The 16,001-nt window shown below is 44.2% G+C and overlaps 1 protein-coding gene across 4 annotated transcripts in view; it reads left to right on the top strand.

Moving 5' to 3' along the window:
- The window catches only part of SASH1 (SAM and SH3 domain containing 1), a 198,006-nt gene that overhangs the window by 157,484 nt on the left and 24,521 nt on the right, over positions 1-16,001 (top strand). For all 4 annotated transcript variants that reach the window (XM_047102450.1, XM_047102449.1, XM_047102452.1 and 1 more), the window contains 6 exons: positions 1,202-1,276; positions 2,704-2,847; positions 6,095-6,230; positions 7,044-7,213; positions 7,965-8,174; positions 8,968-9,118. In XM_047102450.1, coding sequence (XP_046958406.1) covers positions 1,202-1,276; positions 2,704-2,847; positions 6,095-6,230; positions 7,044-7,213; positions 7,965-8,174; positions 8,968-9,118 — 886 coding nt within the window. The remainder of the gene's footprint in view (positions 1-1,201; positions 1,277-2,703; positions 2,848-6,094; positions 6,231-7,043; positions 7,214-7,964; positions 8,175-8,967; positions 9,119-16,001) is intronic.

The raw sequence follows: 16,001 nt of genomic DNA, 5'->3' as shown, positions 1-16,001 counted from the left end.
CATGGCGTTTTCCTTCCCAGATGTTTCTGCTTTCTCAAGTCAGTTAATATACATCTCAAGTATATTTCTTTCAAACAAGCCATGTTTATAGTATGCGTTGTGCTTTTCTGTTCATTTCTTCCACGGAATAGCTGTGACCTAGACTTCTTTGGGAAACACGTCATACAAAATCTTGGAACCCAGATCTGCAATTCAGCTTTTATTACCAATCGCTTAAAAAGTGAATCCGCTGTAAGAAAAATGAGTGTGCTTTGAGTCTGTCGTACAGATTTTTTGGGGTGGGGGAGGGAGTGGCCATTGAATAGCTTTTGCTGGAAATACAACAAAGAACTCGAAGCAAGTTTTGAAATACAAAACTACTGAAATATAAGCAGTTCCATAAAGTTTGAAACCAATTAAAGGACAATAAGGTTTTTGATTCTTTACAACATCAGCATTTTTTCCTATTGAAACTAAGGAGTGTGGTCAAAGACAGTCACTGAATCAACCTTTTCTTTCTGGACAAATGTGGTGTCTTCATACACTCTTGAGTAAAAGGGTCACGATTAGTTAAGTTGGGCAGTTAGCTGGGAAAGTTAGCAGCATTTTTGGCTAGGTCAAGGAAGCAATGAGTGAGTAATCCTCTTGGCCTGATTGTACTACTATAAACATAACCTTTTTTCCCCTTCGCAGAGATTTAAAACCAAGCAAAATAAGAGTCTGTTAGAAAAGCCTGCTGTCAGTGGTAGAGCTATACAGGATTCCAGATCTGGGTTTCCAAGACTACTCTGAGCCCGTGGATCCCCTAATACATATTTCCTCATCATCATTACTATATGCAGCTGAAATCAGGGGACTGGAAGGGCATGTTCTGTTGCTAAGAGGCAGGGAATCTTGGAGCACTTAACAAACACATGGGTGGTGTTTGGTTGTATTTTTTTAACCAGTTGGTTTTTGCACGTTAAGGGGATTTTGGACCTCTGGTATAGGCACAGTTCCAGTGGCCTCTGGAAAGGCAAAATGAGGGAAATTTCCTTAAAACATGAATCATGTGTGTTTTTGTTTTTTTTTTCCTCATCATTTCTTGTTTCCTATTTTCATCCTGTGGACATACTTGTGATTCGGTGATTGTCCCGCAGATGGGAAATGTGTTGGGTTGGTGCACTGCCGGCTGACTTAAACATAACTGGATTATTCCTGCCCCGCCCTCTCCTCTCCACAGAGAACCTGCAGTTTTGGAGGATTTGACTTGACGAATCGTTCTCTACACATTGGCAGCAACAGTTCGGACCCAATGGTGCGTACACATCAAAGGAGAAGCAGAAAGGTTTGGATTCAAGCATGTGGTTGCCATAGTTTCAAATTTGAGAAATTCTCCTAGTTTGAGAAAGGATAGTGGGTAACATCGGTGATCCTGCATCATAGTTGGATAGAAGCCCCTTGGTACCCATCATGGAGATGCTTTGCTGTTCCGTGTGGAACGACGATGACCACCTCCATTCCTGTGATGCCTTTGCTTCCGGTTTTCTTTAAGTCCCAAATCCAGAGGAGTTTGGCTTCTAGTAGCACGTGTACACGGCCACTACGCACAGGTAGCGTGACAGGATGGAGCCCTGTGACCGGGGTCCAACAGGATGTGCCCAAATATCTAAGAAACCAGTCTTATCACAGGCCAAGTGCATGGCTCTCTATAAGCGTAGGTCTTCCTGATCTGGAGTGTCCTGGAATGAACCCAGTATCCTTGGGCCCAAACCAAACCAGACTCTTCAGAGCCAAGGTTCCAGCTGCCTGAGCTCTGCTTCTGAATCACTCGGGACAGTCCACCACTGTGGTGCACAAGTTCCATTCCCTAAGGTTCCCTTCCTGAGGCTCCAAGGATGTAGGTGAATTTTACCTACAGTTTTGTTTTCTCTTTATGCATTTTGCCTGCAACTATGAAATTAAAATTCCGTGCTTTGTATTTGTGTATCTATCATATGTCAGCTAAAATACCCATCTGTGATTTTTCAAGTGTTTGAGAATTTCCTAGAAGAATAACACTATTTTATTTGGATATCAGACTTTATTGATTCATAAACCAATAATTTTGTGTAGTTAAATCTAAAAAAAAATGATAGAGGAAGTAGGATTTCTTTTCCTTTCTCAGGGGAAAGTCGTTTTCTAAGATGTAAAATAGAACGAGAGATGACCAAGTTTTGTTCAGGGAAGGAAATGTACATATTCTTAGCAGTTGACCACATGGAGCTCAAGAATGCGGTTAAGTCTGATCAGATATTGGACTTCTGATGACCGAGATTTGCCATGTTGTTCTTTCCACTCTTCCTGGGGTGATTCAGTAGTAGTATGTTTCTCTTCTTCCCACTGCTGGGATTATGTGAACATTGGTTCATTTAAATTACTCTTTATCAATGAAATGCAGTCCCCTTGGGTATGTAAAATGATGAGGAACAGTATAATAGGAGAAGAATATACTAAGGTTAAAAAAATAATAAGTGACCCACATCCCACTTTAAACAAATATATAAAAGGGCCTTAGCGAGTAGCTTTTAATTTTCAATCAAAAAGACAAATAACAGCACTGAGTTAACACAGGAAAAATTTCAGGATCCTGGGGGATGCCAGTATTTTTCTGAGAGGTAGAACATTAATGGTTTGCATAATAAAACCTGTTTCTGGGCATCCTTTTACTGTGATTAAAGGTATTTACAACACTTTGTTTTGCAGAGTAAAGAAGGAGATTTTGTGTACAAAGAAGTTATCAAATCACCCACGGCCTCCCGCATCTCTCTCGGAAAAAAGGTGAAATCCGTGAAAGAGACAATGAGGAAGAGAATGTCTAAAAAATACAGCAGCTCTGTCTCTGAGCAGGTATGGAACAAAGAGCAGGAGCAAAGAGCCAAGCCAAGGGCTATCAGATCTATGATCTGATATGGTAGCAAATAGGTTCATTGGTATTAACCAGGCTCCAGGACCATGCTTAGTTTGTGGACCCAGAAGCTCGACTGACATTTATTCAATAATTGACTCAGTAAACATCAGCACTTAGGGTGGGTGGTCCCTGCTTAGCGCTGGGAATACATGATGCAGGCCCTGCCTTCATGTACAGACAAGAAAAAGAAATCATGTGAAGAAGTGATTACTCCTTAGTGCAGAAAGCATCTTAACATTTGACACAGAGGAAGGATTTTATTTGATAGAATATCCCTTGCTACAAAATGGATCGCCAGAATCAAACCGCAAAAAGATACTCAAGTTTCCTTAGATAACAGACTTTTCAAAAAAGGTAGAGGAAGTAGGAGCTCTAAAAGCTCCTGGCAAGTAGACCTTCTGATAGCAGTTGTTTCTGGGGGTGTTTTCATTGATTGGACCTCTCTGTGGCCATTGAGAGAGCACAGAATAGACCCCCCCCCCCCCCGTTCTGTAATTTCATCAGTAGAAACATGACCAGTTTCTGTTCTCATCGTTTGGGTGGAGGAAATAAAGGCATCTGGAGAGTTCGGCCTTGAGGTGACTTTGACCATTTGACTTTCCTTTCCTCTGGCACCTTTACGGCATTCGAGACGTTTGTCAACTTGAAATCTTTGGGTGATGTTGCTTTACCTACCAAATAAAAACAGGGAAGGGACATTTTTGCTCAGCTGCTGCCCTCTGGTGGACAGAGGAAGCTAAAATCCAGACCTCCCCGTTTGAGTCCCTGAACACCAGCTAGCCACTGGCCTGCACTGTGATTCAGACAAAGCCCACACAGTATCTTCAGCTTCTTACAGTGGTTGTCACGGGGGAAGATGGGGGCGTGTACGGATTTTGTTTCCGTTCCAACTGGGCACGTTTTTGATAGTCACAACTGGGTGGGGGTGGGGCAGGCTGGGTGCTATGCTACTGGCATCTGATAGAGGACAGAGGTGCTGGTAAACCTTTTAGGACAGTTCCCCCCAGCAGTTACCCATCTAACATGCTGACAGTGCTCAGGTTGAGAAACTCTGGCTTGTTAAACCTACAGAAGTCCGGGCTGCGTCCCGTATGTCTTCTCCACGATCGTTTTCCCTTTTTGTCCCTGCGGGCATTGGGAGCAATGGCGATTCTAGATTTCTGCACAGCAGTGAGGCAAACTGCGCTCTCTCGTATGAAGCAGACGTCCTGCCAGTCACTGAAAGCAGCACCATCAAGTTGAAGCACTTTAGTTTGCTTTTCCCTTGATTTGAAACCGCCACTAAAAGCTCTTACACACTTGCATTCTTAAGGGGTTTCTGCGTTATGGATCATGAGCATAGAACTTTAATGTCCTTTTCCGCCGTTTTCTAGAATTATACTACTATCTAGCAGGCTTCTAGTCTAATTCTCTGCTTTTTTGAAGCAGTCATTTCGCTTAAAAGGAATAAATGATCATTATGATGCTTTTTTAGAGAGAAAACTAATGTTGCAAGGTTTATTTTTAAACATTTTAGGAAATGTATCAACCATTATGGTAAAGATCTTTGCTTTGTCCCTGCTGTACACCCAGCACCTAAAAAACAGTACCTGTTCATAGGTAAACAATAGGTGATGAGTAAATTAATAAAAGTACTTGAGAACATACAGTATCAGAGATGTAGATTTCATATTGCTGTTTTTCAAAATGGGTGTTTTCAAAAGCATTAAAAAAGATAATTGGAGGGGCACCTGGGTGATTCAGTTGGTCGGGTGTCCGACTCTTGATTTCGGCTCAGGTCATGATCTCATGGTTTGGGAGATCGAGCCTTGAGTCGGGCTCTGCATTTACAGTGCTTGACTGCTTGGGATTCTCTCTCTCTCCCTCTCTCTGCCCCGCCCCTGCTTACATGAGTGTGCGCTCTCGCTCTTTCTCAAGACAAACTTAAATTTTTTTTAAAGATAATTGGAAAGATGACTTAGTTGATGTTTCAGAAAGAGGAATGAAAATATTTTCAGGAATTCATACTTCACAGCTTCAGTTACTCCTCAGTGATGGCACCTCTGTTTATATTTGTTTTGGGGTTTGTTCACTTTCCTTAAATGTAAAGGAATGTTTGGGGGGCCCCTGGCTGGCTCAGTCGGTAGAGCACGCGACTCCTGATCTCAGGGATGTGAGTTCAAGCCCCCATGTTGGGCCTAGAGCGTACTTTAAAAAAAATGGGTTTTGGGTCAGAGGCTGCCTTAAATGTTTGCAGGACCCGCAGAATCGCGTCAAAGCTCTTCTGATGATTCGGCACTATGCAAATAACAGGTTTCATTTAGATGGTTTTGTGCTCACGTGGCTATGTGATATGCCAGAAAGTGGTATGTTCTGGCAAGTAAACCAATCAGACTGCAAACTTTTTAAAGCATGATACTGCTTCTCCGTATAGCACCACTAATCAAATGAGCGTGCCATACTTAACACGTGCAAATGAGGGGCCACCAAGCTAATAATGCCTCATGGCCGCCCCAAAAGTAAAAAGTACTGCTGAACCACTACTGTCCTCATTCTGATCTGAAAGGGACTGCACAGCTTTTATGCTGCACGCATAAAGGATGTGAAAGAAGCTAAAAATCACAGACGACGTATAGAAATTTTATTACAGACCAAAAAAAAAAAAAAAAGTATTTTTGCTATGTATCTGTATCCAAAATTGGTTATTTCATGAACTAATTTTAATAATTTATGTAAACAGATAAAGAATCTGGTCTTTTATTTACTTATTTTTGCTTCAAGGTATAAACGTTTCCCTTCAGATTGAGTCAGTGTTTTCTGATAGTACTTCCAAATCACACATTACTGGTAGATTGTACTTGATCTGCATTTGAAGTTCATTTTTACTACCGACCTATAGACTATGCTACCTATCTATCTTTTAAGCCTTTAATAAAATGTTCTAAGAGGTAGATATATATATATATATTTTTTTTTTGGAGATTTCAAGACCATCAATTTGAGCATGAAGAATGATTGTGTTACGTGAGCTGCAACTTTAAACTGAAGCAAGGCTATAGATTAAAAAGGAGGAGGATTTGGGGTACAGAATCAAATATGGGGATAAAAATGGATTTGACTGATTTAGTTGAGGGCTAAATTGCTTCAAATTATAAAAGGACACCCGTCCACTCTGATGAAACTTAATTTTGTTGAAACCCGTTATAGGACTCGGGCCTGGAGGGAATGCCCGGCTCCCCTCCGTCTTCACAGCCTGACGGTGAACACATGGACAAACCGAAGCTCAAAGCCGGAGGTTCTGTCGAGAGTCTGCGGAGTTCTCTGAGTGGCCAGAGCTCGATGAGTGCGTCCCGTTTGTAATTATAGATGGTTTCCGTTGGAGTCCACTTCAGACTTTTACTGGGCGTCAGGGTCAGGCAATCGAAAGATGAAAAGAACAAGTTCCCACCCTTCGGGTGTTGTTAGAGACAGACCTGCGCAATGTCTGGACCTAGAGTCATATTTGTTTCGTAGCAGACGTACAGCAGTGGCACAAACGGGGTGATGAATTTTGATTGGAGAAAACAGGGAAGCAACTCGGAGGAAGGATCTGGAGAATGGAGGGGAAGAAGTCAAGGGGAAAGGCTCTTGAAATGACCAACATAAGACGTGGGGAAAGAGCGAATTATAAATGTCACAGATAATGCGTGCCATTCAACCACTCCAGGATTAATGGTGGTGTCGCCAAATGGCGTGGGGTAGGAGACCAATTTAAACCCACCATTTTCAGAACGCCTGGCCTTGTGCGAGTTCTTTGACTTCTCCGAGTTTCCTTGTCTGTCACAAGGGGTAAGGACAGTATGCCTGAGAGGTTATGAATGTGGAAGGCTTGTGGTGTCCTCCATTAGGGAGTCTGTCACCTGGATTCCTGGGTCATAAAGATAACTTGCTGGAGTCCCTTGTCTATTTAGGTGGTTGATTAGGAATAACCATCAGAAAATTCAGATCCCCTGGACTCCTAACCCAGCCCTGCCGTGGTCCTGACACGACGGTTGTGGCCTGTGACTTCCCTGATCTGTCCCTTAATTTCCTGATCTGTGATGACCTTTAATGCCTTTAAGCTTTGCTACACAGGAAGTCTGTGTTTACCCTGGTTATTCCTATCTTTCCTGTGCAGGTGGTCAGACCGTAAGTACCACGGATTCCTCAACCAGCAACAGGGAGAGTGTCAAGTCAGAAGACGGTGATGATGAGGAACCCCCCTACCGGGGCCCCTTCTGCGGGCGTGCCAGGGTGCACACCGACTTCACGCCGAGTCCCTATGACACGGACTCACTCAAGCTCAAGGTACGTCTCTGCCCGGCCTCAGACTGACGGTTTCTTTAAGAGGTGTTCTGTTGTCCTTGCTTTTGAGTGCTGGGCTACTGTGGTGCCAGTGTCTTGGCTGCTGTGATAAACTCAGTACAGAAAAACAAAACCGAAAACCAGGTAGCATTTGGGACGAAGGCGGGTCTTGTGTTAATGCTCTGTCATCACCGTCGCCTCCACCGGTCCTTACCTCTGACCTCAGCTTCCTTTTAGAGTTCCTGTTGTCCCCTCCCCCCCCCCCCTCTGGTTTTGCTTTCTCCAGCTGAAGAAACCTTACTGCCTTCTCTGTATGACTAACCAGTGAGGTTTTTACAGGACAGATGGAGCTGCACAAAGTGTATGAAGCACTTCTACAACAGGGCTTGCTGCTGGCATTTGATTGGTGGGAAATTCTTTCTCTAGGGAGTAGGAGCTCTGGATGGTGGCCAGGCATCCAGAGGGCCAGCCAGGTGCCCAGCCAGCCATGAGCACCAAGAGATACTTCAGCCACGTTTCACCTTGTGGTGAAGGGGGGGTGGAGGGTATGAGACCTCAGGCCTGCAAGGAATCTAGCAGAGGCAGGAGAGCTCAGGCTCTCTGCCAAGCTCCCACTCGTGTATAGTGACCTGTGGAACCCTGAGTCTGGCCCTTCGTTGTATTTCCTCATCTGTGTGGTTAACACATCTAATTGGTGCAGGGTTCATGCCTAGAGATGTACCTAATGGAAGGATCTTTGTTCCCTGGGCCACAGAAAGGAGACATCATCGACATAATCAGCAAGCCACCCATGGGCACCTGGATGGGTCTGTTGAACAACAAGGTCGGCACATTCAAGTTCATCTATGTAGATGTGCTAAATGAGGAAGAAGAGAAGCCCAAGCGCCCCACCAGGAGGAGGAGAAAAGGAAGACCACCCCAGCCCAAATCTGTGGAGGATCTCCTTGATCGGATCAACCTGAAAGTCAGTTTCTTCTTGTTCTGGTCACATTTGGCTCCCTGCTGCCTTCCCCTTTTCCTAAATTAAGCAAGGGCACATTCAGGGAAGGAGAAAGAGTCATCTGTGTGATCCACCAAGGGCAGCCCGTTACTATGATGAGTAGCCATTATTCTACAGAAATAGGTACCAGTATTCTAATGCTGCTGTTGACCTCTGCGATGGGTGACCGCCTAAGTCCCGGGTCAGAACTTGCTATTAGCCCCAAGAACAGCTTTCAGAGAGCCGTGAGCTCCAAGCTACTACCAGGAAGGGCTGTAAACACAAACCCCTGGTGCCCTGCTCCCTCAGCTCCTCAGACCGAGGATTTACACCCACGGCCTGTCTCCCACTGTCCCTCTCAGGATCTAGTGAACCGGGGCCGCAGCAGTAGATTCGGTCTCCTCCCTGCACAACCCTCTTGCTCCTGAGGAAGTCATAGCGCTTTCTGAGTTGGATTTCAGCAGCCCTATAAACGAAAGAAGTCTCCTGGGCTGTGCACGCTGCAGCGTTAGAGGCCCTAAAGCAGGGGCACAGTGAAAACGCAAGCCAGTGGGGCCCATGTCAGCCTGCAAGGTACATATCCTTGACCCCTGATTAATGAAATGCCTTGCGCGCCTGCTCAGCTGTAGGGCTGGGAGGTACACAGCAGATTATAAGCGATACTTACTAATCTTCCAGCTACGTGAAACGGACTGTGGAAAGAGTTTAGGGGTTCGAGGCTGCTTGAGGGTCCAGAATCACAGGGCCTGCTGACTCCCTTGGCTTCTTTCCCTCACAGGAACACATGCCCACTTTCCTGTTCAATGGGTATGAAGACCTGGACACCTTTAAGCTCCTGGAGGAGGAAGATTTGGATGAGTTAAATATCAGGGACCCGGAACACAGGGCTGTTCTCTTGACGGCGGTGGAGCTGTTACAGGAATATGACAGTAAGTACCTCCCAGCACACAAGTGTCCCTCGTTAGATAGGTCACATGCTCAGGTCCCTAGAGTCATTCAGTTGGTCCTACTTGATCCAAAGCCAGGGCCAGTTTTGTATTATGTCAAACAGCAGCACAAAGGCACAAATTTCCAATGTAGCCCTTCTGGTTTATGTGGGAGCAAAGAAAACCTTACTGCTGGCCCCCTTCCTGGCATGTTTCTGGGTAACATTTGAGGAAAAGGCTGCTGTAAGAGAGGATTGAATTGCAGTGTCTTCTTTTTTTTAATATAAAAAATCTCTTTTTTAAAATATATGTTTTTAAAGTTTATTTAATTTTTTTTAATTATTTTTGAGAGAACGAGAGAGAGAGGGTGGGCCGGGGAGGGGCAGAGAGACAGAGAGAGAGAGACAGAAGCTGAAGCAGACTCCAGGCTCTGAGCTGTCAGCACAGAGCCCCACATGGGGCTCGAACCCATGAACCGTGAGATCACGACCTGAGCCGAGGTCAGATGCTTAACCAACTGAGCCTCCCAGGCGCCCCGTATTTATTTGTTTTTAAAAGTTTATTTATATTGAGAGAAAAGAGAGCACGAGTAGGGGAGGGGGCAGAGAGAGAGGGAGAGAGAGAGAATCGCAAGCAGGTTCCGCACTATCCATGCAGAATCTGCTGTGTGGAGCCTGATCTCACGAACTGCGAGATCGTGACCTGAGCCGAAATCAAGAGTCGGACGCTTAACCGACTGAATCACCCAGGCGCCCTGAAGTTTGTTTATTTGTTACTTTGAGAGAAAGAGAGTGCATGTGCAAGCAGGGGAGAGACAGAGAGAGGGGGAAAGAGAGAGTTTCCCAAGCAGGCTCTGTACTGTCAGCGCAGAGCCCAATGCAGGGCTTGAACCCATGAACTGTGAGATCATGACCTGAGCTGAAGTCAGATGCTTAACAGACTAAGCCACCCCGGCGCCCCTGAATTGCGGTCTTCTTAACCCCATAGATGCCAACTTAGGCACTATGGGATGTGCAGCCTCAGCATGCCGTCGGGATACACAAAGGTAACAGACACACTGGGAGTATCTTGCCCAGCCAAGGGTTAATTACTTCTCAAAGCACACCGGAATTGTTCTCTTATTGAATAGGATGGTTAATGAATATATGACATTCATTGGCTTCCACTGAAGCAGGAAGTATCTGAAATGAATATGTAAGAGATTTCATATTGCAAATTCTCAGCTGAGGTGATAGCTCATTTTTATAGTCCATGGACAGCATTCAGCAAGCTCCCAGCTTTTATGTAGTCTATTTGAATATACTGTATCCTTTGCTCCATTAACCTAGTCTTATCTTGCTCTTTATTCCTCAGTCTGACATCAAAAATATTCCTGAAATTATGCATCACGAGGGGAGTATCTTTCCTAGTTATTGAATTCAAGTGCATTTTCCTTCACGTGCTCTGCTTCGCTAGCTAATAGCATTTCTATAGCTAAAAGACAAACCCAAACCATGGTTAATGGGGGGAAAGAAATACATTACTGAATGCATCAGGCCCAAGAGACATGGGAGCAAGTGAGTCAGTACCGTTGAATTCACTTCTGCTTAATCGGTCCTCCCTCTAAATTAACTGAGAATATAGAGGACCACATACCATCAAATAGATGGCTGAATCCTAGATAAACATACTGCCTTCAGGGATAGATCTGAAGAGAGTTGTGTTTCATAGTTAATCCCACTTCATAACTACGTCTCTCTGGTACAGGAGGTGTCTCCTGGGCGTCTGCGGCCAGGTTGGGCACAAGGAGCCTCCTGGCCCCATGCCTGGTGTGGCCAGCCAGCTATACTGATATCAATTAATGTCAAATCATCTAGTCTCCTGGACCACAGCTGCTCTATAAAATAGCTCATTTGCTCCTCCTCAGCCACTGAGAACAGCTGGCTTGTCAACCCTGTCCATTACGTTTCCTGGAGCATTCAGAACATTTCCTCCTTCAGGAGGACCGAAGCTAAACACGGAGGGTAAGACAGGCCGGATGTGCTCTTAGTCTCTGTCCTGCCACACTGGCTCAGATTCACCATCCTGAGGTTTGCACCAGGGATATTTTGTAGGAGGGAACCTATGATGAGGCATACTCAGAAAGTCTAAGGAGGGCTCTTTGCTTCTTGAAATCTGTGCTGCGCCCCTGCTCAGACTATCCCCAGTGCAAAAAGTAGCTCGTCCTCTTACTGGTTCGAAAACAAAGGCTTCATGGGCTCGGGGTGCTGATTAGTGCCAAGGGTCTGGGTCTAGACTTATCCTAGGATTGTAAGATTTTCATTCAGTGCAGTTAAATTTTAAGTAGTATTCTAAGTAACTGGTGACCAAGAGGGACACCACAGATTCTGTCAAACTGCATTTCTGTGCCCGAGACAGATCCAGAGATCTGTTCAGATCTTGCACCTTTTCTAGCTCAGCCACCCACAAGAGCAGGAAGCACATCACCAGAACGGCTTGGCAGGCAGACCGACCGGCCCTCCTCAGTGCACGTCTGTGCATGGGGAATGCAGGCCTCTGTACAGGGTTCCATTTGGAAAAGACTCTAATGGTCTGATAGCATTTCCCTACACTGATACCAAAACCACTGTCGTAGGCTTGCCAAAGGAAAGCTCTTGGTTAATAATTTTAATAAAAATTATAATCGGCGGGCGCCTGGGTGGCTCAGTCGGTTGGGCGTCCGACTTCAGCGCAGGTCATGAGCTCACGGTTCGTGGGTTTGAGCCCCGCGTCGGGCTCTGTGCTGACAGCTCAGAGCCTGGAGCCTGCTCCGGATTCTGTGTCTCCCTCTCTCTCTCTCTGCCCCTCCCCACTCACACTCTGTCTCTGTCTCAAAAATAAACGTTAAAAAAAATTTAAAAAATTGTAAATTAGCAATTTCTAATATGCAGAGTGGTACAGAGAAAAAAAATCCACATACCCAAAATCCAACTAAAGTTAACATTTTGGCCTAGTTGCTTCAATTCTTTTTTAAAGAAATACAAGCTCACTGAAAGGCGTGTTCTCCAAGAATGCCACTCCCTTCCCTCTTCCTCCCCAAGGCAATTGCTCTCCAGAAAATGGCGTGGGTGCTTGTGCACCAGCACCTTTTGATGTTTGGGTATCTCAGTGTCTTAGCACATTGTTCCTCCCTGTGTGTGTGTGTGTGTGTTGAGGTGGGAGTAGGGGGAGGGCTTCAGGCCCAAGTTCAGATCAGGCCCAAACGGGGTTTCAGCCCCCAAAACCCAGTCCCCTATGCTTATTTGACTGTGAGAATGTTCATGGTCCTAGCTCCCCTTTCTTGTCCTCTACTGTCGCATTCATGCCAGTAAGTGTGGAGAGGGGATATGGCCTTGAATCTGCAGTACATCTAGGAGGTACATACCCACCTCTTGGAAGAAGGGCAAGTTACTTGGCAAATACTGGCCTTTAGTTTTAGTTTTAGGGAATTTTGCTAAGCTTAATAGTTGGGTTCCTGCTAAGTAGCTGCTGACTGGACCTTTAATAAAAAAAAAATGGACCACAGCCCCTTGACATATGCCCCATGACCGTATCAGCTGATCTGGTTTTGTGAGGCAATGTGAGGGATCCCTTCACTCCCTGTGCATTCAGGTACCTGACGGTGTCCGGTGAAGGCCGGCATCCCTGAAGATGCAGACGCAGTCTGCATTTTCATGCAGGGGCAGGGACAGGTGTTCTCTTTTATGCCCCTTGGTCAGCACTTCAGAGTCTGTTTTGGCTGGAGTGATACACTGAACTGCCTTGCCAAGGACAGACTACGCTGATTCCTCTTCCTGGGTTGTAACTAATAGCTCAAAGCCTTCATTTTATACATATCATTTTCCTAAATAACATGCTAGACTAGGACAAAAGCTGCTTCAAATCCACAGACTCTTCCACATAATGAGGACATCACTCCAGAATGTTCTTTTTGTGTGGGGGAAGGTAAACATTCGGCTGTTGTGTTTCCAGTTAATTTTTCATTAGTTTAAAAAATAGCACTTAAAAATTTTTTGATTTTTTTTTTTTTTTTATTTAATTTTATGTTTTTGCTTTACATCCAAGTTAGCATATAGTGCACCAATGATTTCAGGAGTAGATTCCTTAATGCCCTTTACCCATTTAGCCCATCCCCCCCTCCCATAACCCTCCAGTAACCCTCTGTTCTCCGTATTTAAGAGTCTCTTATGTTTTGTCCCCCTCCATTTTTATTTATTTTTTTTTTTATGAAGTTTATTGACAAATTGGTTTCCATACAACACCCAGTGCTCATCCCAAAAGGTGCCCTCCTCAATACCCATCACCCACCCGCCCCTCCCTCCCACCCCCCATCAACCCTCAGTTTGTTCTCAGTTTTTAACAGTCTCTTATGCTTTGGCTCTCTCCCACTCTAACGTCTTTTTTTTTTTCTCCCTTCCCCTCCCCCATGGGTTCCTGTTGAGTTTCTCAGGATCCACATAAGAGTGAAACCATATGGTATCTGTCTTTCTCTGTATGGCTTATTTCACTTAGCATCACACTCTCCAGTTCCATCCACGTTGCTACAAAAGGCCATATTTCATTTTTTCTCATTGCCACGTAGTATTCCATTGTGTATATAAACCACAATTTCTTTATCCATTCATCAGTTGATGGACATTTAGGCTCTTTCCATAATTTGGCTATTGTTGAGAGTGCTGCTATGAACATTGGGGTACAAGTGCCCCTATGCATCAGTACTCCTGTATCCCTTGGGTAGATTCCTAGCAGTGCTATTGCTGGGTCATAGGGTAGGTCTATTTTTAATTTTCTGAGGAACCTCCACACTGTTTTCCAGAGCGGCTGCACCAATTTGCATTCCCACCAACAGTGCAAGAGAGTTCCCGTTTCTCCACATCCTCTCCAGCATCTATAGTCTCCTGATTTGTTCATTTTGGCCACTCTGACTGGCGTGAGGTGATACCTGAGTGTGGTTTTGATTTGTATTTCCCTGATAAGGAGCGACGCTGAACATCTTTTCATGTGCCTGTTGGCCATCTGGATGTCTTCTTTAGAGAAGTGTCTATTCATGTTTTCTGCCCATTTCTTCACTGGGTTATTTGTTTTTCGGGTGTGGAGTTTAGTGAGCTCTTTATAGATTTTAGATACTAGCCCTTTGTCCGATATGTCATTTGCAAATATCTTTTCCCATTCCGTTGGTTGTCTTTTAGTTTTGTTGGTTGTTTCCTTTGCTGTGCAGAAGCTTTTTATCTTCATGAGGTCCCAGTAATTCACTTTTGCTTTTAATTCCCTTGCCTTTGGGGATGTGTCGAGTAAGAGATTGCTACGGCTGAGGTCAGAGAGGTCTTTTCCTGCTTTCTCCTCTAAGGTTCTGATGGTTTCCTGTCTCACATTTAGGTCCTTTATCCATTTTGAGTTTATTTTTGTAAATGGTGTGAGAAAGTGGTCTAGTTTCAACCTTCTGCATGTTGCTGTCCAGTTCTCCCAGCACCATTTGTTAAAGAGGCTGTCTTTTTTCCATTGGATGTTCTTTCCTGCTTTGTCAAAGATGAGTTGGCCATATGTTTGTGGGTCTAGTTCTGGGGTTTCTATTCTATTCCATTGGTCTGTGTGTCTGTTTTTGTGCCAATACCATGCTGTCTTGATGATGACAGCTTTGTAGTAGAGGCTGAAGTCTGGGATTGTGATGCCTCCTGCTTTGGTCTTCTTCTTCAAAATTCCTTTGGCTATTCGGGGCCTTTTGTGGTTCCATATGAATTTTAGGATTGCTTGTTCTAGTTTCGAGAAGAATGCTGGTGCAATTTTGATTGGGATTGCATTGAATGTGTAGATAGCTTTGGGTAGTATTGACATTTTGACAATATTTATTTTTCCAATCCATGAGCAGGGAATGTCTTTCCATTTCTTTAAATCTTCTTCAATTACCTTCATAAGCTTTCTATAATTTTCAGCATACAGATCCTTTACATCTTTGGTTAGATTTATTCCTAGGTATTTTATGCTTTTTGGTGCAATTGTGAATGGGATCAGTTTCTTTATTTGTCTTTCTGTTGCTTCATTGTTAGTGTATAAGAATGCAACTGATTTCTGTACATTGATTTTGTATCCTGCAACTTTGCTGAATTCATGTATCAGTTCTAGCAGACTTTTGGTGGAGTCTATCGGATTTTCCATGTATAATATCATGTCATCTGCAAAAAGCGAAAGCTTGACTTCATCTTTGCCAATTTTGATGCCTTTGATTTCCTTTTGTTGTCTGATTGCTGATGCTAGAACTTCCAGCACTATGTTAAATAACAACGGTGAGAGTGGGCATCCCTGTCGTGTTCCTGATCTCAGGGAAAAAGCTCTCAGTTTTTCCCCGTTGAGGATGATGTTAGCTGTGGGCTTTTCATAAATGGCTTTTATGATCTTTAAGTATGTTCCTTCTATCCCGACTTTCTCAAGGGTTTTTATTAAGAAAGGGTGCTGGATTTTATCAAAGGCCTTTTCTGCATCGATTGACAGGATCATATGGTTCTTCTCTTTTTTTTTGTTAATGTGATGTATCACGTTGATTGATTTGCGAATGTTGAACCAGCCCTGCATCCCAGGAATGAATCCCACTTGATCATGGTGAATAATTCTTTTTATATGCTGTTGAATTCGATTTGCTAGTATCTTATTGAGAATTTTGGCATCCATATTCATCAGGGATATTGGCCTGTAGTTCTCTTTTTTTACTGGGTCTCTGTCTGGTTTAGGAATCAAAGTAATACTGGCTTCATAGAATGAGTCTGGAAGTTTTCCTTCCCTTTCTATTTCTTGGAATAGCTTGAGAAGGATAGGTATTATCTCTGCTTTAAACGTCTGGTAGAACTCCCCTGGGAAGCCATCTGGTCCTGGACTCTTATTTGTTGGGAGATTTTTG

The sequence above is a fragment of the Lynx rufus genome, unplaced genomic scaffold (genome assembly GCF_022079265.1).
Source record: "Lynx rufus isolate CCGP_SWC_20201006 ecotype Redwood Valley unplaced genomic scaffold, mLynRuf1.p SCAF_6, whole genome shotgun sequence".
In the NCBI taxonomy this organism is placed as follows: Eukaryota; Metazoa; Chordata; class Mammalia; order Carnivora; family Felidae; genus Lynx; species Lynx rufus.
This window is presented reverse-complemented; position numbering and strand designations above follow the sequence as displayed.